Source organism: Python bivittatus, unplaced genomic scaffold (genome assembly GCF_059951505.1).
Source record: "Python bivittatus isolate LINGU-HERP-01145 unplaced genomic scaffold, Pbiv_v1 ctg000480_np1212, whole genome shotgun sequence".
In the NCBI taxonomy this organism is placed as follows: Eukaryota; Metazoa; Chordata; class Lepidosauria; order Squamata; family Pythonidae; genus Python; species Python bivittatus.
The window spans coordinates 41,164,128-41,186,591 of record NW_028277075.1 but is presented as its reverse complement, the minus strand read 5'-3'; the positions used below and the strand labels follow the sequence as shown (position 1 = coordinate 41,186,591).

The 22,464-nt window shown below is 35.4% G+C and overlaps 1 protein-coding gene across 6 annotated transcripts in view; it reads left to right on the top strand.

Annotated features, from left to right (window-relative positions):
* EHF (ETS homologous factor) overlaps positions 1 to 22,235 on the top strand; it is a 39,340-nt gene extending 17,105 nt beyond the window's left edge. For 2 of the 6 annotated variants that reach the window (XM_025175374.2, XM_007441731.3), the window contains 8 exons: positions 1,620 to 1,719; positions 3,418 to 3,666; positions 5,038 to 5,097; positions 8,075 to 8,143; positions 8,249 to 8,317; positions 13,408 to 13,473; positions 15,483 to 15,678; positions 16,608 to 22,235. In XM_025175374.2, coding sequence (XP_025031142.1) covers positions 1,623 to 1,719; positions 3,418 to 3,666; positions 5,038 to 5,097; positions 8,075 to 8,143; positions 8,249 to 8,317; positions 13,408 to 13,473; positions 15,483 to 15,678; positions 16,608 to 16,707 — 906 coding nt within the window. In that variant the 5' untranslated portion in view covers positions 1,620 to 1,622 and the 3' untranslated portion in view covers positions 16,708 to 22,235. The other 4 variants (XR_003086209.1, XM_025175373.2, XM_025175369.2 and 1 more) reach the window with 4 other exon arrangements.
* The last annotated feature ends 229 nt before the right edge of the window (positions 22,236 to 22,464 follow it).

Here is a 22,464-nt window from a genome sequence, read left to right as displayed (position 1 = left end):
TGATGATGACTCTTTATTTCTTGTTGGAATTAGATGAAATGCTTAATGCTTTTAAGAGGATGAAGTTTATTAGATTTAAAATGAATAGTTGTCAGGCCTAGCCCAAGGAACTCCAAGAGACAATGCCAATTCAGTCCAGCTATGTTTATTAGCTACAACCTCTAGCAAGAATCTTCCCAGACTAAAACCCCAGTTCCCAAAGTCCTCCAGCCACAACAGTGTGAATTCCTCAGGGAGGTGCCAGTCTCATCCTCTTGTTCCTCCCACGCGGTTCTGGTGAGCTAAGAAAATGTTTATCTCCCTGAGCTTGGCCTTCATAATTCCATTCCATCACAATAGTGCCTTCTGTTCAGGACCAACCAAATATACAAAAATTTGGTTTTTTAATTTGTTTGGTAGGAAATTGTTGTTGAAAATAGTGTTGGTGTTAAATAAGGAACCTGCATCATTTGAGAAGCATAGCAGCAGTAGTTCCTATGTAAGAGAAATCAGTTTGGGGGGAGGGAATGAAGTGATTTAGTTTCCTTTCCAGTGTGTGTGTGTGTGTAAGTTGCAGGTTCTGAGAAACTTGAAAATATTCAGAAGGATTGATATAGGAGGTAGTGAGTTAGTTGTGAGAGGTAGTTGTGATAAATTAAAACAATTCAAACCTTCAAAATTTCTCTTCTGTTGGCACAAGGAAGTCACTTTAGGTAGAATGCTCTGGAAAATTCAGCCGCAAAAAGACTGGGACATCTAACATTTTTCTAGACCTGCATCTTCCCATGGACTCCAATAAAATTTATCCTGGATGAGAAAACTAAGAAGCAGGATGGAAAAAACCTTTGGATTAAACCTCCACAAAACTGACAGTGATCAGAAGTAGACTTTATCCTGGATATAGACTTTTCGTAAGTGGAACTTAACTTGTGGGAAGATGGACCCACCAAGAACAGTGCAAAGGGTGAAGCTATAAAGGGATGGGGAAAAACAGCAAATGTTACCTTCCTCTCCTTCTTCAGAGGGTAATTCAAATTTTGTCCAAACATACCTTTTTATTTCTTGTTTTTATATTATGACGATGGCTAGTTTATATTCAAGCGCTCATAACCTGAATTAATGAATACAGTCTGGAGGCTAAATGCAACATAGATTATTTCACAATATTTCTTTCAGTCTCAAGTGGCATATAATTCCATGGAAGTATAGCTACCATTATGTAAACAGTATATTTGTTAAAAGTATTTTAGTATCATTTAACTTAATGGAAAAGTTAAATAACATTAGATGTGTTTTAACATCCAATTTTATTTCACCATTATGTTTTATACTTTCATGTTGTTTTTTACTTTCAGGAAGCAAACAAAAAGGAAGCAAATTTCCTCTCCTATTTGTTTTTGCTTCATTCCTTCATTCTTTATGGATGGGTGTTATAAGAACTTGCCTTGTGTCTGTGAAAATCAAATGTAATCATGTTTTGCCACTCATTGTTGTTTTTTTTTAATCCAAAAAGGGATTGTAATAATGTGTTAATAACATGGTAGCTTTTGAAAGATACTTAGCATTGCTTGTTTTGATGGGATATTCTTGGCAATTGCGGAAAGAGTTCAAGTTAAGTGAGCTGTTTGGTGCATTTACAGATCATGATTTTAGAAGGAACTGGCAGAATGAGTCTTAATTCCGTCACAAGTCTTCTCCATGAACAGCCAACCTGGACAGAAGGATATCCCACATGTAATGGTAGGAAGTATTCACCAGTGGTGATCTATGAATAGGTTTGGGAACTATATATCTTTCTCTTGTGGTTACGCTATTTGGAAAGCCTGCTTTTTATTTTGATGGAGTGAAAGTCATATTTCTTTCAGTTTTTAAAAATTACAGTCGTATGTTATCAAGATGGATTACAGTTCAATTATCATAAACTAGAATTTTAGTGAATGCAATTATTTTAACCCACTCTTCCATTTTTTTTCTTTAAACTATTCAAGCAAAAAAGCAGTTGCTTTCTGCAAAGTGTGTAATATCAGTAACATCCACCAGGCAACTCCACCCAAATAGACAACACATTTTAATCTTAGTTTGAAATCTGGAAAGGGCATCATTTCAACTTGAAATTCTCGATTGCAATTCTTGCTGTGCTGAGCTCATATTAACTGCTTCTCACTGGCAATGAAACTAAGATTGCCACCGATGGCCAGAAGTAATTTTGGGTGAGGTAGAAACATTTTCATTTGGCATTTGGCTGAAAATACCCATTAAACTTGATTTCAAATAAGTTGCATTCATATAAGTGGCTCATTAAAGATGTTTTTTTCTCATTATTAAATTTAAAATAAGCACTTACTTCTGAATATGGAAATAGAATGATGTAAGTGTTCTGAGTCCATAAAAATGTTGTAATTTATAAGCATTAAAATTTGGTCCCTTAATCATATGAAAAAGCCATTTATGATCTAATTTGTAGTGACTACAATTTAAAAACTTGATACTTCTTTCAGAGAATCCCAAAATGTGTACAAATTCTTCATGTCATATGTTTATTGGAATCCTTGCTGTTTCTGATATCAATTCAACAAATATAAATTCAACTTTTACTGTAAAAATGTTTTCAGTTAGCCTACCAACTAACTAGGATTTTTGCTTTGAAAATTCCTCAGGATTCACCAGGATTGGAATTCTGTATGCTGAAGCTCATGCTGACTTCATTTTGCCCACCAACTGCATTCTTTTTAAAATAGGAATGAACTTGTAACAGTCATGGCTAATTCCCTTAAGGATCTCTTAATAAGATTATTGTACTGTGATCTACATGAGGCTGCTTTTGAGGATCCTTACAAATTTTAATTCCTTATGGAGGTCATAATCATAGACAATAAAATATTGACTAGGTTGGTGTTAGGTTGCATGTGATTCTGATTTTGATATCATCTCATTAGTTTCCATTTGGTTTCTGGAAGCTCAAATTGCTAATTTGGACATAAATAGTCTAGATAAAGACTGTTTAACTATTCATACCTGATATTTTTTCCTTGAAAGCCCTGCTACAGATTCTCCACCAAGCATATTAAAGTAGCCTTGGCCTCTTTATCAGTGGCACTGAAGTTTGTTCTAAAAGCTTATTTTGCTATTTTATTATAGAACTTTACCTGCTGGGTAAAGCTGTTTGGAAGGGTAGGAGCAGAAGTCCTGGGTTTATTTTTTAATTCCTAAAGATATTTGCCTTTATTGACTCTACTTTCTGCTGCTTAATTTATTTTATCTCCTTTACATGAATGATTATTCTGATTATTTATTATTGTCTGTACTATGGCTTTCTAGGTGCTGAGGATTTTAAAATAATTGAATAAATGAATAAAAATGATGCATTCTTCACTTTGCCAATATTATTCAGGGATAGTGAAATGTTTTCTTTAGTGATTACTACATCTTTCCCCACAGCAGCATCAAGCAGCTTTTTTGGAAGTCAGTGGCATGAAATACATCCTCAGTATTGGACAAAGTATCAGGTCTGGGAATGGCTCCAACACCTCTTGGACACCAACCAGCTTGATGCCAACTGTATCCCATTCCAGGAATTTGACATCAGTGGGGATCATCTGTGCAGCATGACTTTGCAAGATTTCACCCGGGCAGCTGGCACTGCTGGGCAACTACTTTACAGCAACCTTCATCATCTAAAGTGGAATGGTAAAACTCTCACTCAAATATATGTAACCTTTCCCAACTTTGAATCCTCAGATATTATAATACTAACAGACTATAATTCTGATCAACCTCAGCCAACAGAATCAGTAGTGAAAGATTATGGAAATTGATTCAGCTATGCCTGTACAATGTATTCCTTACATTTGGAAATCCTTCAGAAATTAAAGGAAAGAGAAACTTCATAATATTATACATCCTGCCCAACTCATTTGTCACCGATCCATTCTGAATCTACTATACAAAACCTTGTTCTTAAAATTTGAACAGCTTTACATATTATCTTCTAGGTCTGCTGAAATAGAAATTGTATTTGTGATGGCATCTCTTTCCTATTGTGATCTTAAGGATATCTACTCCTTAATATGGCTGAAGATCAAAGCAGCTTGTTCTAAGGCTCAATATAATAAATTAAGCATTGCTATGAAGCAAATCCATGTCTCAGACTATCCAGCCAAAGTCTCTGAGACATATTTTAACCTCCAGTAATTTAACACCAAAATATCTCCATATCCCAATAGGAAGCTTTAAAAAAATATCATATAAGACATTCAGTCAGGCTTTCAGAATCCTTATCAGATCTTTATGCTGAACATATAATATTCAAATCATATAGTATAGAACATCTTGGGATGGAACTTAAGTGGAAATCTATATCTCTCAGTACATTTTCCTTAACTCAATTCCTGGGAGAGAGAGACTGCAAAGTTTTTTTACAATTAGATTTTGGTCCAATGGGAAAATTTGGAATTTTGAGAACATAGGTCCCCTGACAAAATGGCTGCAATGATTAATTATTAGCCACAATCAATCAGCCACAAATGCTAAATAGGCATTCAGGTGTCCTTAGCCTGTACTATCCCAACTCAACTTCCCCCCCCCCCAGTTTATAGGGTATATATGGGGGTCTCGAGCTTTCTTGTAAACAAATGTGAACATTTTTAAAATTTTAAAAAATAATTTAATTTTTTTTTTCAGTCAGGACAAGATGCTTGGAAGACACTAAAGGCTGTCTCTGTAGTGCATTATTGTCAGTGAATGCCATGTTATCTTCAGCATAACTGTTGATTAATACCAAGGTCTGCTTTCCCTATAGTAAAAATGTTTGGCTGTTTTGCTTCAGTCAACCCATTTCCTTAAATAATATTTTAATAAGAAGGAAATATGCTGGTGTTTGCTTGTGAAGTAGATACGTCTACCTCATATAATCAGGAGCAGGGATAATGTGAGAATATCTATTTTTCCAATGGCATTGTTTCCTATTGTTAATATAATTCAGCTGTTCTGGGGATGTATGGTTGAAATTCTGCCTTTCTTGTAATTGCATTGCATATTGCATTTATTCATTTCTGTCAGGTCAGTGTGGAAGTGAAGTGTATCCATCACACAATGTCATTGTTAAGACAGAACAAACAGGTGAGTAAAGTCTATATTATTTCTGTTCCAAACAATTGCAAACCAGGAATAAATAAGGAGAATGGTTATCTAGAACCAAATAACTCATAAGCTAACTAGTAAACTAGAAGGCAAGTCTAGGAAGGAGATAGATAACCACATTTACATGGTACAAGGATTATTTTGTAATAATAATTACAATAATAATTATAAGATCATTATAAGCCATTTACGCTCATTGATTTTAGAGGTGCTTATGTGTCTGTTTTAAGTTAATATAACCTAGATAGTCTTTACATTGGGTGAAATGTTATTTTATTTTCAATATTACACTGAAAAGGTATTTTTTTAAAAAAATACATGATACACAGCTATTGAGCCATCTGGAAATTCCTAAAAAGCCAGGAAACATAACATAACATCAATTTATTTCACAATTTAAAGTATTTGTCCTCATTTCATAGCAATTCATTTTTTAAACAAGTGACTACACGGGAGTCCCCTTCTTTCCTTCTGGATTTTTACAAGCTAATGTCATAGGTAAGCAAGATGAAGGCCTTGAGTTTAATTTCTGACATCAACCTTCAAAGGATCAGGCAATACCTGATGAAAGAGATTCTTCTCTGGCTGAGACCTTGGAGAGCTGTTGCATCAAAATAGGCAATTCTAAGTCACTGGAAATCAGTCTGTCTTATTACAATATAGTATTAATGACATTAAGAGTATATGCAGAAAGTTCTAGGAAATTTCTGGGGATTCATGTTTATAAAAGATAATTAATATTGGCATTGGCAACCTAGATAAGAATAGGACATAACAGAGTCAACAAAGGAAGATATCTATTTTTTAAGATCTGGTCAGGTAGACAGATCCTAGACCTAACATTCAAGAAGTATTTCTTAATTATTTTATTCTTTTTTTTTAATGGGTTTGCTCTGGTAATGAGAAGAGAAGTGGTAGAGAAATATAGGAGGGTTCCAAATAAAAACTCACATCATCTGGATCACCGCAAATAAAATGGGATAGTCACACAATAAAAGTCTTGTGAGAAGCACCCTAGAATAATTTCTGAATTGTTGCAAATGTAGTCCGTAGCCCTTTTAAAAATTATTTCCCCAGTGATTTTAATGCATTAGAAGTGGTGCCTTTGTTTCGTATTTGTTGACTTCAGCTCAACACATAAATCTGAGATTATTTTATTCATGTATCCTTTAGATTTATATTCTACCTTTTCTCCAGGATCTCAAAGTGGTCCTTCTTCAATTTTTTCCCCACAACAACAATTCTGTGGGATAGATCGGGGATCTATTGGGGAGATAATGACTGGCCCAAGGTCACCCACTTAGCTTCCATGGCTGGAGACACACCTGACTTTGGATCTCCCCAGTGCCTTGCCTCCTGCATTACATTAGCTCTCTCAAATGATTTTTTTCATTATCAGCTAAGATAGCATGCAACAGTGTGAATCCTTTGGGGTTTCTTACACCAAGCTGAATGCTGTTGCAATAGTTTTTGTACCATCCAGAACAGCAAAAAAACATTTTTCCCCAATCCCACTTGGGTGAGTCTTTTTTTTTTTTTTTAGAAAAAACAACGGGTAGAACAGGCAAACTACAAGAGGGTGTGTTGCAAGGACATAGGTTTGGGATGCCCAAACATGTAGCTGGTAAGTAGAAGATCGACTAAATTCCTATGTCACAAGTTTTAAGCTGGCCAAGCACAAGGGTTTAGCGTTCATTGTGATTCATTTCCAGGTGTAATCACATATTCATTACAGTAAAAGACAAATAGATCCCCAAACTTGCATTTGGAAATGGAAACAAAAACAAAGTTAACAGCTCCTAAAAAGTGACAAATGTTTGTACAGAGACTAATCTCTGGTGACAATACCCAGATGAGTGTTGTGCTCATACATGTATTCTATGGGTCAAAAGATAAATTTAGAACAGTTGTGAAACCTTTATTTTTTTCCCCCTGCTCTCTACAATAATATGTTTGTTTCTTGCCATCCTGCAAGATTTATCAGGTCAAGATTTTTGGGGAAAAAAAGAACAAATTCATATCATGTGATTGCAGTTGGAGAACATGCTTAATATATCCATTGTAATCTGTATCCCTCCGCCTCTTCCCAATCACTACAAAAGTTACATGTAGAACTGAGGAAATGTGAATAGATTTACAGAGACAACAAAAAAGGGTGGTTAGCTGTGTAGAGCTTTTCTTGCTGCCTTACCAAGGTAGCTATGTTTGTACTGGTACACAAAATCAGAACTTTTCAGAGATCCAGAGTCTTAGCTGTTTCCAACTTTTGAGGTTTGTAGCCACAATAAAAACAAAATGAAACAATGAAACATGAAAAGAAAGTAACAGGCATCCAAAGAAAGAAGGAAAGATATTATGAGAATATTATTTAAATAAAAAATTAACAATTGTTGAAACTTGAGATACTACAGGAGCTTAAAGCATGGGGCATAGGCTTAAAAATGGGGGCAGGTGGGTGCTGTGTTTGGAGCAGGACTGAGGAGTGAGCAAACAGTGACTCATCAGTGTTTTGCTATCTCACTCACCCACCACAGAGGCAATCTCAGCACACACCAGCTGTACATGCAGCCCCCACCTTGGTGCAGCATTGCAGCAAATTCAAATTGCCCAAGAAGGCTTAAATGCATGGCACCATTCCTGAGCAGGTCAGGTAAGCCCATGCTCTCTTTATTGTTAGTATGGCTTTTCCCTACATGTGTTACTGAACAAGGCAAAACAATTTCATGTGTCCAGAACATACCCTTGGAGGTGAAGATGTCTCATTTGGTCCATGAAGACCATTCAGTATGCCTTCTTGTAATTAATAAGATACTCTGATGCTTTTCTTTGTGTTATCTCTGTTGAAAATCTGAATTTTCTGTTCTGAATATGGAACATTTCTTGTATCTAACTAGGAGTATTATTTCACCAGTGTTGATTTTTGTTCTGTTTTTCTTTTTCTTTTTATGTGTGTAAGATCCATCTTTAATGACATCCTGGAAAGAAGATAATTATTTCTATGATAGTGGATATGGTGGCACAGTAGGTAACTATCTTAAGAACCTTAAACATTTTAAACATTTTAATAACTCTGGATACTACTTTGAAAAAGTGTTTTCTTACGTTAAATTCTTTCTTCCTAAATCCTCAGAATTAGTGGACAGCAAAGCCTACTGTCGAGCACAGATTTCTGTCAGTACTACTAGTCACCAACCTATAGGTAAGTAGGCTAATGTTTCATAATTTAGCCCTGATTTAGGTGAAGTCAGATATCTAAACCATATTCTATGTTGCTGTACACTTTGGGTTGTCTTATTACCATAGATGTGCAGAAACATATAGATTTTGTTTGTATGAGTACATGTGATTAGGAAGTGCTTTGGTACTCACTGAAATGCACCATTTCCGTGCTATTAGTTAAAACAAGCACTCGAGGCTGAAAAAGATGCGGTTGCTTTAATTAGTAGCACAGAGATTCTGCGTTTGTGCAAATCCTGAAGTACACTTTTGAAGTGTACATGTATATATATATTTTGCTTTGTTCCAAGGAATAGAATGAGCAAGTAACAAAATTAGAACTTCCAGATCAATTCACTTTACATTATACACAGTGTTTTGTAGATCTAAACACTTAGCTGTGAATCAGCAAGCATTGAAGAATTGAGAGATAAGAAATAAAGTGTTGCATGTGAATAATATAATATAAAACAAAGTAAATGAGATAATATTCTTCATTAGGATGACATTGGGCAATAATCACTAAAACATCTCTTTCTTTCCCTTTGATACAAAAAACACAAATAATTTGCAACAAATCCATGCTGCTGGTCCATAGGACAATTTAGCTGTTGTATTCTCCTTGTGGCTGCTCTGTACCATCAGCTGCTTGTTTTCAGTTTGTAGAGATATGAATCAACCACCACATGGCTTGGTGAGACAAGAGAGCTCAGACAGGTGGTGAATTGAGCTCCATGAATACCACCATGCTCGTCTTTGCATAACACAGTGAGCCATAAGCCTGCCCACTTCTGCTGTGTGAACTCAATGTGTTGGGCAAACCCTGAACCTTGTGTTTCTTAAATTAATCATGCCATACAAACACTGTCTGTATGGTAGGTAGAAAATGTCAGTTTAAGCTGCTTTCTTCCTGCTCTCTCCCTTCCCATTCTTGTAAAGCAGCTGCCAGCTTTTCAAACCCAGTAGCAGCGAAATCTGGTCAACATCCTGTTGTGATACATATATTTACCCTCCAATTGCTGATCCTACTAGATGGGGAGCATGCCCCCAGCACAGCGTGTACTAAATTGAATTTGTATATTCTGTAAAAAGAAGTGGGGGGCTTCTGAATCATTCTGTACATTTTTCTTTCGTTGACTTTTGCAAGAGGCTTTCGTTGAACTTTCTTTTCTTTTTCCCATTTGTCAAGGCACAGCCTTCAAAAGCTCCTCATGCTTAAAACTTCTCTCCCTGTAATATGATCAGCTATTGTCTTTGCAGGTGTGAAAGAATTAGTTATTAACTCGGCGGTATGCGAGAAGCCATGCGGTCCTCTGTTTACCCTGTGGCGTGATGAGGAGAGGAAAGCAAACATTACCAAAGAGACAGGAAAATGACAAGCTGTGTCTTTCTTTTGAGAGGAGCTGAGCAGTATTCGATCGTACCACATCATGCTGCACGCTGCCTTGCGCTGCTGTTGCTGTTGACTGGCAGAGCTGGGGCAGCCAACAGGGCAGGCTTGCTTTTGTTTTTCCCTCCCTCTGAGGACAGCACGAGAGGCATTTCCTAGGCCAGCCCTGACAGAGCAGCAAGAGAGGCTTGGCCATGGATTGCAGGAGAGGGACAGACTGTGATGTAAATAGGCTTTTTCTGGGTGCTGACAAGTCTTGCCTTCAACTGCTTTCTTTCAATAGTTTTGATGGCATTTCTTTGCTGATGAAATGTCCTGCTATGACATCAGTCACAATGTAATACCAGGCATCTGCGAGAATAGTGAGGTTTCGGTAAAATTGTAAAATTCCCCACCGCATATCTTCCTTACATCACTATGCTGGTTGGAGGAAATCACCAGACAGTTCAAAACCTGCAAGGATTCCTTCCCCTTATTCCTTAAAATAAGATGTAATATCAGGTGATGTGATTTATTAATTTATTGTTCATTCATTCATTCCTTCATTCCTTCATTCATTTATTTGCTTGCTTGCTTGCTTGTGTGCTGCCTCAATCCCAAAATAATTTACACTTTTTAAGGATTCTCACACTCAGAGCAAAATTCCCAAAGGATTTTGGTTTAATGGCGGGCTTCCTTCTGTGAGGGTGGAACAGCAAGCCTTAGTTAGGCTTTATGGCTTTCCCACAAGCTCAGCAGTTTGTATAAGAGGATGGTGCTCTCAAGTTGCCAGTGCAGAAAAGACATGAATGTAATTAGCTGAGGTTTTTGTTTTGGGTTGTTGTTGTTTTTTTTTAAGCTCTGAGCAAAAGGACTTGCCGCTTTCTTCTGTAGTGGTAGTTTATATCCATTTTCCTGGAATGTTTATCAGCGTTGCAACAAAATAGTTGGCAAGTTGGAACAGAAGCTGGGGCTGGTATTTACTGTAAGTCATTTGCACATGCAAATAGTTAATTTACATTGAAAGCTGTGGTGACAGTTTATGCATGTATGTAGGAGAAAGAATGCATGTGGGCTTTAAGGTTTTCTGCCAGTATATACTGTAATAGGTGTGCTCTGATTCAGGCATAACTTGAGTTCCAGGCAAAGCTCTCTGGCCAATGTTTTCTCTTGAGGGGGTTGGGAGTTCATCTTAAACGGACGATCATTTTGGCAAATATGATAAATAGAAACTATCTACTTCTCTCTGTATATATTCTATTATATATTTATAACATATAAATGATCAACATGACAAACTGGTTATCATTTTGGCAAATATGGTAAATATAACCCTATTACCAGCTTTAGATTAGTAGGTAAGTGCCTTAGTCCAGCTTTCCCCAACCCACTGACTTTCAGATATGTTGGAGTGTGTCCTCAATCCATGCCATCCTCCTATGCCCCCTGATCCCCCCCCCTTTATTTAAAACTGTCAGTGTTCAGGAACTGTTCCTTCTTATCACATGAGGGAATACACATCAATGGTGAGAAGGAACTTGCCTATGTAAATTTGTTGGTTTGAAGAATTTCCAATAACAAATCCTCTGGATTTGGCTTTTTCATTACCTCAGAAACAGCTCTTTGCCAGGTCATTATATGTGTTAATATTATATGTTTCCTCGATATGAAAAAAATAAAAGATAAAGGTAGACCTCATTTAGTGAGCACAATTGAGACCAGCAACTCAGTCATTAAGCGAAGTGGTCGCTAAGGGAAGCATCATGATTTTATGATTTTACTTCAGCTTTCCTTTGCTTTACAGACCTGCAAAGGTCGTAAATGCTGGGATTGTCATAAAGTTACTTTTTCATCACTGTCATAACTGCAAATGGTAGCTAAACAAGGACTACCTGTATATACTATTATAACAAATTGTGGAGAGTAACAGGATAATACAAAGGATTAGAACTTTTGCTGAATTTCATTTTAATCTTGTCTGAGGGAACATTTTTTCTCTATTTTTCAGAATATTAGAACTTAGATGAAGCTGACTGAGTTCAAATCTGAGCAAATAAAGTATTGTTTCACACAGTGACTGATAAATAGCCTAATGCCAAACATGTCTACTTAGAAATAAGCCCCACTGATTTAGATAGGAATAGGACTGCAGCCTAAATTTATGGGTGAGCCCACAGCTCAATAATATAGCACATATTATTCAAGCAGGAAGTTTTTAATTATTTAAAAAGAATATATAAATAGATGGCATATGGCTATTAACAGCAATAGGACTAAAATGCCAGGTGCAAAGAGTAAGCAATGAAAACCATTATTTTTGCTTGAATCTATTCAGTAGGTTGTGAGAATACTTTGAATTATTTACTAGATTGTGGAAATGCTGTTGATGTAGTGTATCTTAATTTCAACAAAGTATATGTCAAAATGACCCAGGATATTCTGTTTAGCAATTTAGTTTAGCGTAGTCTAGATGGCATGACAATTACACAGATAAATAGCTGGTTCAAATGTCTTACTCAAAGAATATTCATCAATGATTCATCAAACTTAACCACAATGTTTGATGCTAAGCCCTATACTTTTCAACTTTTTAATTAATTATTTAGATAAAGAGATAGGGGGATTGCTTGTCAAATTTGCCAATGACACAACATTGAATCATGATAGGTTAAAAAAATGTGCTGAAAATAACAAAATTAAATTAAACAGAGGCAAATGAAAAGGTCTTCATTTAGGAAACAGGAATCATATGCATGGTCATTAGATACCTGGCTACCTGGATTGAGAACAGTATTGTGGAATAGTAATTGTTCACACATTATATGTGAGTCAGCATGTGATATGCCTGCAAAGAAAGGAAATGCACATTTATATCAACAGAAATATAGTTTTCTAAATCATAGGAAATAATAGTTCTACTTTATTCTGCATTCATCAGATTCTTCCTAGAGTATTATGTCAAATTCTAGGCACCAACTTTAAGAAGAATTCAGATAAACTGGGATAGGTTAGAAAAAGGCACAATATGTTCAGGTGACTAGAAACTAAATCTGTGAAGAGAGAATTGGGTATTTTTAGCTTTGAGAAGAGAAGACTTACAATGATAACACTCTTCAAATACCTGAAAGGATGTTACACAAAAGAAAACCAAGAATGCAAGACATGGAATAATGGATTTAAGTTACAGAAGGCACATTCTGATTGAATGCAAGAACCATTCAATTACCCAGAGTGATGGTGGTCTCCCATTCATTGAATATGTTTAGGTGGATTTAGACAGCATCTGGCAGGGATGCTTTAATTTGAATTCCTGCACTAAGCAGGAAATTGAACTCAGAGGCTTAAATGGTCTCTTCCAATATGATTCTATGAAGTCTGGGTTGGGCTGTCATTGGGAAGAGGGGGAGAATGTTTTCAACTTTTCTATGACTTACAGATATTTTCAATGTTGGCTGTTCTGTGAAAGTTGCACTTTATTGAGGTAGAGGCAATGAACTTACTCCTAAGTGGTTTAAAAACTTGTTACTGAAATTTTTGAAGGCCAATTTGTTTTTATGCTGCTGTTCCAATTGTGGCCAGAAACCTTGAGGATCATGTAGCTGAAGAATGGGACATACTTTTAAGTAGATTAGGTATATCATCATCTCTAGAATAGATTCAGATCTGTAGAGGCAAGAACTGATTGATTCCCTTTTCTGTTACAGAAGATTCTTCAGAAGTGAAGAAAATTCCACAAGATCACCCTCAAAAATCACACAATAAGAAACACAGTAAGTCAGCTATTCTTGGATTTCTACCCTGTGAAGGGTACATTAAACACTTATGGAATGTGATATACTGAAGAAAAACAACAGAAGTAGTGTCTAACCTGTAATTAGGCAGAATGCCTCCCTCATGCATTTTTCCCCTCTGGAATTAATGTCAAATAGAGAAATGTTTCTGCCATTGATTCTTTGTCCAAAGCTGTCTAGAAAAGATATCTTCTGCATGCCCATAGCCCACATAATCAGGTTTCTCTTCTGCAAGTATGACCCCAACACACTAATAGTATGATGTGATTCTGCCAAGAAATTTAATGGTGATAATTAAATTTAATGGTAATAATTCAAGTGTATACCACTTGAATAAGTCTAGTGAGGTGGTCACTAGAGGTGGTAATGTTGGAGATGTGAAAGGACAGAAGAATGATGATTCCAACAACAATGATTATGCTATCTCCATGCAAGGCACTTGTAAGATTTAGATAACATGGCTAGCTTTGGTACTCCCGGAACGAAGCTTGTCATTTGCTATCTGGTGGTCTGTTTCATGCAATAAAATGTTTGGGGCTAACCCTGGTCAAGCATCAAATGCTCACTGTAAATATCTAAATATCTAAAAAGTAAAGAAATATTTGTATTATATTTGGGCCTTTTCAGGCATTGCATTCTAAAGAAAACTTTAAAAACTCTTCTTCCTTATTACAGGATTAAAATAATTTTATTCTACCATATTTCTTTAAATGTTATTGCTCCCTGATTCTCAATTTGAATCTTCATCATTATATCTGAGAATGGATTGGCTGGCTAAAAGACTGTTATGTCCAAATAAACCCAGTACAGCTTTATTTATTTGTTTGTTTATAATACTTCTCAAAATATACATAAATGAATATAAATTTCATTTTTTTTTCTTGGCTCAGATCAGTTGAGAAAAAGAATGAATCCCTGAAGATTGCAGGTTTATTTTTGTTAGTAATGTTGAGGTTCTCATAAAATTCAGAGCAAACTAGTACAGAGCAAACTAGTATTGAACTTTGTTTCTTGAATTCCCATCTTTTTTTTAGCATATGCATCCTGCTGGGCAAAATTCATCCCACATTCCTTTTCAACTCCATTGGTGCCAACCAAGTTTACCAAAAAAACAAAAACAAAAACAACCCTGAAATGAGCTTCTCTTATATATACATGTGATGGGTCTGCTGTTGATCAGGTTTCATGCACTTTTTCTAGAGTAAAACAAATGGAAGTTCAACTGCATGCTGCGTCCAGGCTGAATTCATGCAACGTGCTTAACCTGATTAGTGAATTATCCCATTTTCTAAATTTACATAATGCATTCAAACTAACCTGAGCTGATATAACAAGATAAGCCTGAAAAAACTAACCAAGGTTAATACTAACTAGTAATCCCATCTTATTATGTGGATACATCTTCTTTAATGTACTATATTTGACCTAGTTAAGTATATGGCATGAAAACAGCCATTCCTTAATTTGTTTCTTAGGTTAACATTTAGAAGTCAAAATATATCTGCAATATAGGATTGTGTGGCATTTTTTTAAAAAAAACCCTAAAACCTAAATTTTAATATCAGAATAATACATAGCATAAGAAAATGTTTAGTGAAACAGGTTTTGAGATAAATGAGTAAATTTGAGTTAAGAATGTGAGAGTATTACATTAACCAAGGACTAAGTTTAGCTTTGTCTACAGGGGGCTCAAAACAGACAAGGTGGGGATTGTAATGTTGAGATCCAAACTCTGCCTCTTGTATGTGTGTTGCCATTACACCTACGTACAAAGGGGTGGGGCTGCAATTGTGATGTCAATTTCCTGTTTTGATCCCCCTCCTGCAAATGCCAACGATTAACTCTAGGGTTTAGAACTAGCCTAATAAAGTATAGGAAGGACTTCTTAAAAGAAGTATTAGGAATTCCCACCAGAGTCTAAAATGTATAACACTGCCCTTTATTTTTTAACACAAGTAATGTTTCTTCTGAACATTGTTTTATTATAGCTCCTCGAGGAACTCACTTGTGGGAGTTCATCAGAGACATTCTCCTGCATCCAGAGAAGAATCCTGGGTTGATAAAATGGGAGGATCGGTCAGAAGGCATCTTCAGATTCCTAAAATCTGAGGCAGTGGCTCAGCTATGGGGAAAGAAGAAAAACAATAGTAGCATGACATATGAGAAACTCAGCCGTGCCATGAGGTAACAAAGGGAACATTTTGCTTTAAAAAACAGCTGTTTTTAGTCTCTGGCTACAATCACAAGCAAATGCCAAAGCATGCTGAAATCACAGGCCCTTTTTTTAATGTAAAATAGTTATTACATTATAGTTAGTTGACGCACAAGTTATTTCCTATGGTATAATTCCCTCCTGAACTTTTTTCCTGATCCAAGTGAAAGATACTGGTTGGACTGATGTGGCAAGATGAGAAATCTAAGTTCTTAGCTCTGAGGGCTCCCCCCCCACCTGAAAACCACATTATATGACTAGAAAGACTGCCAAATTGTCTTCACATGAACAGAGATTTTGTCAGTTATGAGAAACTGTAGACTCCTTGACTAAACAATGACTCACTATTTGTCTTTAAGTGTCACAATAGTGACATGTATGGACTCTGCAAGTCCTCCTGAATCATCAGAAATGTTCACAGTTGCCATTTCTGCTCAATATAATAACCTGTTTATTGTACTTCATCTATTAATAATCATATGAATTCCCCTTAATATAGGAACAGCATCAGTGTTCCTGCCCAGTTTTCATTAGATTAAGAGAATTTTGGCTTACATTTTGCATTTTATATTCAATGGATTTTACATTCAGTGGATGTCATTTATAACTGTAGGTTTTAGATACAGAGGTTTTAAAGTTTTCCTTCAATCAATGGGATTTCTTTTTTTAAATAGTAATACCATTAGAACATATCTATATACTTTCTGTTGGTTCTGTCTTTAATGTAATGGGCATTATGCATAGGCTGTGATGTGGTAATAACTCAACATCTGATGAGGTACTGGATTATTTTTTGATTTGGTGAGAAAATAGCTTAAATGCTAAGTGCAATTCCAAATGATATCAAAAGCTCAGCAAATGAGTTTTTTATATATCTGATTTCATGATCTCCTTTTAACAGATACTATTATAAAAGAGAAATTCTTGAGCGTGTAGATGGCCGGAGACTGGTATATAAATTTGGAAAGAATGCCCGTGGCTGGAGAGAAAATGAAAACTAAATACAACTTTAAAAACAACTGCAGAAATCTTCACTGGCAGGAAATCCTAGAAGATGTAAATATTCCAAAGACTATTTTCTTCTATTTATGTACAAAAATTGCGGGCTGCAGAAATCTATGTCTAACGGGAAGAAGGAATACTATTGTTTGTTGATGTTATAACTATTTTATTTGAAATATGTCCTTCTATGGAGAACATGTACACAGTTTTCTGTGACCTATGATAATACTATATGTATGTGTATAGGGAGGAGTTTGCTTTCCTTGTAAAGATTTTAAAGAAAATGAATTCCAAAAGAAATGTGATTTAACATAATGCTGTGAGCGGTGTATGTAATGGGAGCAAATCACAGGGCATTACTTTATACTTAGGCGCATCACTGCATTTTAGAGAAATAGGGATTTATAGTATCTGTCCCAGAATAAAACTTGTATGAGATAGGTCTTTCCATTCAAAATATATCTCTTTTTTCAAAGGCTGTTGAGTCGTAAGACACCAATGGTTAATTAAATCAAAGGCTATTGAGTTATGGGTTCAATTTTTTCTTGTTTTTTGCCCTTCTTCTAGACAATATAGTATGGCCATTTACAGTAGCATGGACTTCTTTGTGGTCCTCCATTTAGAGTTGGATTTATCAGCTCATTCCATTCCCAAATATTTCTCAGGTGAAATAAGTCCTAGAACATGAAGAATTGCAAATAAAAACAGTGGGTGTTTTATTTGCAGACCTCAGTAAATTTAGTTGAGCTTTGTAACAACCTTGAATGCTTACCTGTGCTGAAATCAGACTTCACACGTTTCTGATAGGACTGATGTTTGGTCCTACCTGACCGGACTGAACTTGAGATTTTCTGTATCCAAAGCATTTGCTTAGTCACTGAGTTAGTATATATTTGGATATGAACATAGATCTCAGTGTGATAATGAAACTACTTTGATTCTAAGGCTTTACACAACTGAATCTAATATCCAAAACCAAATCCCTCCACACAGAAAGCTAATACTCTCAGATTCTATTTCAGTCTTTCATTCCTTTCTCCCAGATAACCAGTTTTCTATTTGCCGGTATGGGGTAGCATAGAAGAACATTCAGTCGTGTAAGTTCCTACATGTAAGTTAAAATGATTCAGTACAGGCATATAACAACCCAAGAGCTAAAATTAAAAATGGCTTTTTCGAGCTCATTAAAATTCATCCGTGAGGCTTAAATCCAAACTTGCCTGAAACTTAAAGTTTCTGTGTTCTCTGAGATGCCCGTTGAGTGTTTTTCATTACAAAAATCACTTGTTTATAGAGCCCATGGTTTTGCTACAACAGGTGAATGGTAGCTGCCCCCCTAGTGTTTGCTGAAAAACACACCTAAGCATGTCAGATAGAAAACACCTTTGCAGTCACAATTCCTGCCAAAGCTAACCATCCATTATAGCTATGTGACATTTTGGACTTTGCTTAAGGTGGGTGGAAGCAGTTCATCTGATTTATAAGAGAAGCTGGTAACTAGGACAGCAGGTTTCAAAGTAAGCCCTTTCTGTTATATTATTGACTGAGTATTTACTGAATGAGATTTTTTCTCAGTTTCTCTCTGTCCTTTATTTTTAAATCAGTAAGTCACCATAATCTAATTAATGATCTTTTTGTGCAGAAATATCAGCTCTAATGTACTGGATTTGATATTGCCTTGTGCTATTGTGCCAAAGCAGCATTGTAATTGTATAATAACTATAATCATATAGCTATTTCTTTCACAGTGGAATCTATATATTCATAAATAAGTTCTATTGTCTTATGTCTAAGAACCTATGTGCAAAATTATAGTTTTAATATCATTTGGGGGAATTTAAAAAAAAAAGCTTCATAAAGTTGTCTTTGAGCAATATGAGAGTTAAAACTGCATCTCAGTTGCGTGCAAAGTGAAGATTATTGACAGCAGTATTAGTACAGACTTATCCAACTTGGCGGCCTTCAGTGCATCCCATGTGGGAGTAAAATAAGTCAAGATGATGGCCGTGACCACATGCTCAAAACTCTACCCCTTTTTTATTTGCATTGTGATACACACAAAAAGTGGTAAGGCTTCAACTGCAAGTCATAGCTACCATCTTGATTTTTTGACTCTCCTTCTGCAGGCATCCCTGGTGCCCTTCATGCATGTTGCATTCTTCTGTGTTGTTGAAAGAACTCTGGGACTTCAGTTCAATCAGGTTGGGTTAGATATGTTGGTATTTCATATACTCAGATCATGAAGTCTAATAGAAGCCTCACTTTATTTATATTAACTTCTTGTCATTTTAAATTTCATTTATTTGCCCCACTTTTTCTTGCTTTTGAGATTTTGGAATAATCCATATTGATGGATGCTGCTATTTTACTATCTTTCAGACCATATGGTACCTGCTTATAAGTATTTTATCATCTAAAAGACATTTCCTTCTTAGAATCCATGGGCAATGACATTTACAATAGCAAGACATTTCTAACTCCTCCTTACTTTGGAGTGGTACACTACGTTATGATGCTTGTGATATATATTCCATATTTATATTACGTTGGTAAACTGCTGGTTATTCTTTCTTCCCAGTCAGTCTTGGTAATTAGAATATGTGAGTAGATTTTAAAATCTACAATAAGAGCTTTTTGGAAATTGAAAACATTTTTGAAAAATCGCTTTCCTGAAAAAAGTTTCCTGCTCTCTTTAATTTTGGTTCTGTGAATCATGGTATAAATTAAAAGAGATATTTCAGCATGCTCACTATACTAATAAGATAAATTTGAAGCATACATGTGCAATTAAAACAAATAGTGGTATAGTATATATTAATTACATTTAGAGAACAATTTTCCAACATTCACTGGTGTATTTATTAACCCTTTGGTATTAACAGAGTTAGATTTCCCCCACCATTGGCACTTTAAAGATGCAGTTTGTCATTTGATTTTCTAACTTAATTCACTTTGAAAAGAGATATGGTTTAACACTGACTTGGCTGGAAAAAGGACTGTAGATATATTAAATGACATCAGCTTGCCAAGCACATACAGTCTCAGCCAATAATGAACCTTTTACCAATTCTAATTAACAGGATATGAGCAACAGATGAGTGTAGCAAATTGCTATTTAAACATAAAGGCATTGATGTGATTGCTTTTTTAATGTTTGCAAAGAACAGTCTTTTTTAAAGTATATTTTACATGAATAAGATTTGTATATATTTTTACAGTGGCATAATTTTTCAAATGTATAAATTTGTATACATTTTAACTCAGATGTATAAAGCTTTACAAATGCACTGCAGTATTTATATAGATGAACACCGATCACCTGGTCAAAGAATTTGCTGATGTACTGTGCAGCTTTGCTTAACGAGTAGCTTGTGCGCAGTACTGACTAGTTCTATGGCTTCATATTCATAACTAAACCTTAATATTTAGCTATAAGGTAAGTGCCCTTGAAATTGCAGCCACAACGTACTTGAGAAAGTCTAGTGGCAATAACATGCAGAAACACTTATAGACTTAACATTACAACTTTCTTGTTGCTGGAAAATGACTAGTATCTTCCTCTATCTTTACCATTTATAGGCTTTCTAGAAGTGCACTTTCCCTAAAGTGTATGTCAGGTTTAATGACCGTCACAGACATGCCATAACATTCTTAATACTGTTTCTATCCATAAAAATGCTAATTAAAACAATGTGTTTCTTAAAATAATAGTTTAGTAATCATTCAAACTTCCCTCCACAGCAATTGCTTTAGAATGAAATTGTATGCAGTAATCAACATTATTAGGTTTAATGAAAAGTAGGAAATTTAGTGATATCATGGTTTTGAGGACAGTCTTTCACCAGAAAGTTTTTAAAAGTTGCTTGGATCTGTCAATATTTTATATATAAGATAAAATATTTTCTGTTAATGTATGGGCTTGCAATTTAAATGAACTTTGTAATTTCTAATAATATGTGCATCTAAGGCATAAAATAAAACACTGGGACAGCTCTGACCAGATCTGAATGAAGGCAATAATGGCACTTGAATTAAATTGGGCAAGGGATATATAATCATTTCTCCATTATTTTCCTACTCTAAATTGCTTCTGCAAAAGTAGCTATCTGTTATAACAAATAGTGCTTGTACTTTTCCAGGGGTGGAAATAAAAGGGTCAAGGAAAGGTTAATGGAGAAAACCACAAAGAAGAAAAGGACTGAATATTAAATATGTTGTTTTCTTGATCCAATGTTGAGTCCTTGGGATTGTATTGAACATAAGGATGGGGAAAATTGAAGTGGATCTGTTTACAGATCTCACATCTTGTCTCCTTTATATTTTTAAATTTTATTTATTTTTAAAATTTCTGTGCTGCCCTTAAACAAGAACTGCCCAGACATCTTTCATTTGTTTCTAAACTTACTTCACTGGTTGGATCAGAATATTGTTTTGTTTCAGACCACTTTGGACAAGGTTGCTTTGATTTTCTGCAACTATAGGTACTTTTCCTATGCAAGTATGGGTAAACCTCTCACTGATTACTCAAAATTGCCAGAAAATGAAGACTGGCTGATTTAATTTTCCTTAAAAAGGAAAGAAAAAACCCAGAGTAAAACTTTATTTCTTGGAAAAAGTGAAATTTACAAGCATGGTAGCCCTTTTTGAGTTATGAATTTTCTCAAAATCCAGGTAGACAAGAATGTTATCTCCGCCTGTCTTTCCAGAAGCTTCTTTGAGAATAACTTGAACTTTGCTATAGCGCTTCATGAATTATGCAGGTGTCCATGTGGAGTTAACAATTAAACACAATACAGATATCCGGATACAGACACATGTCAGAGTCTTAGGGAGAAATTACTTATGGATCTTCAACACTGAATTTAAATCAAATGCAGAGATGTGTGCAGTAATGTGATTTATTACATAGAAAGCATTCATGGTGATCCAAATTGTCACGAGACTATGCAAGCGTTAAGATGCATGGAAGGATTTTACAAAAGGAAATAAATAAAAGGAACATACCACTACCAGAAATTCCACAAGACTTTGAATATTTTATTTTTCCCTTGAGTATTACTGGCTCACTCTTCAGTAGAAGAGTTAACCTGTCAAAAAAATAAAATCTGAAAACACTGGAAGAACTTGAAACCTTTGTTCAAAATGTTCAATGATTGGAGAGTATTGATATTTTTATTTCCTTTTCAGATGTCTCAGCTGTCAAACACAAAGTTATGTCCCCTCCACCCTCTGGCATTTTATAGTGAACATGGGAAAGATTCAGAGATGTATCAGAGTTTAAACAAATCTAAATAAAATATGTGGATTAATCAACATATTTGGACAAAAAACAAGACCTTCTTTGAAGGATCTACTAGGGTTCAGCATAAAGTGTTGTCTTAAGTGGATACATTCCCCTTCTATAAACTGAAATGGTCACAGATTCCATTTTAGAAAGCTAGAAAGGAGTTATATTAAGAGCTTATGTTTAGCCCTTTCATCTCATGCTCTTTCCCCATTAAATTCCATCCCCACACTCCAAATCTGCTATTTCCTTGCAACAGCAAAAGGGGGGAGGGGGAGAACAGCAGCAACTTATCTCTTTTCTCCATCTGAATTAAGAGCAGCTTAGCAGAAGATGTACAAGTGAGGAAAACAAACTTTCCCAGAACAAAGTCAGCAGTGTTCTTCTTCATGGAACTGCCAGTTAGCAAAACAAACACTGGAGGAATTTGGGATTTCTATCCTAAAGAAAATGTTCTATCTGCACTTAGGCA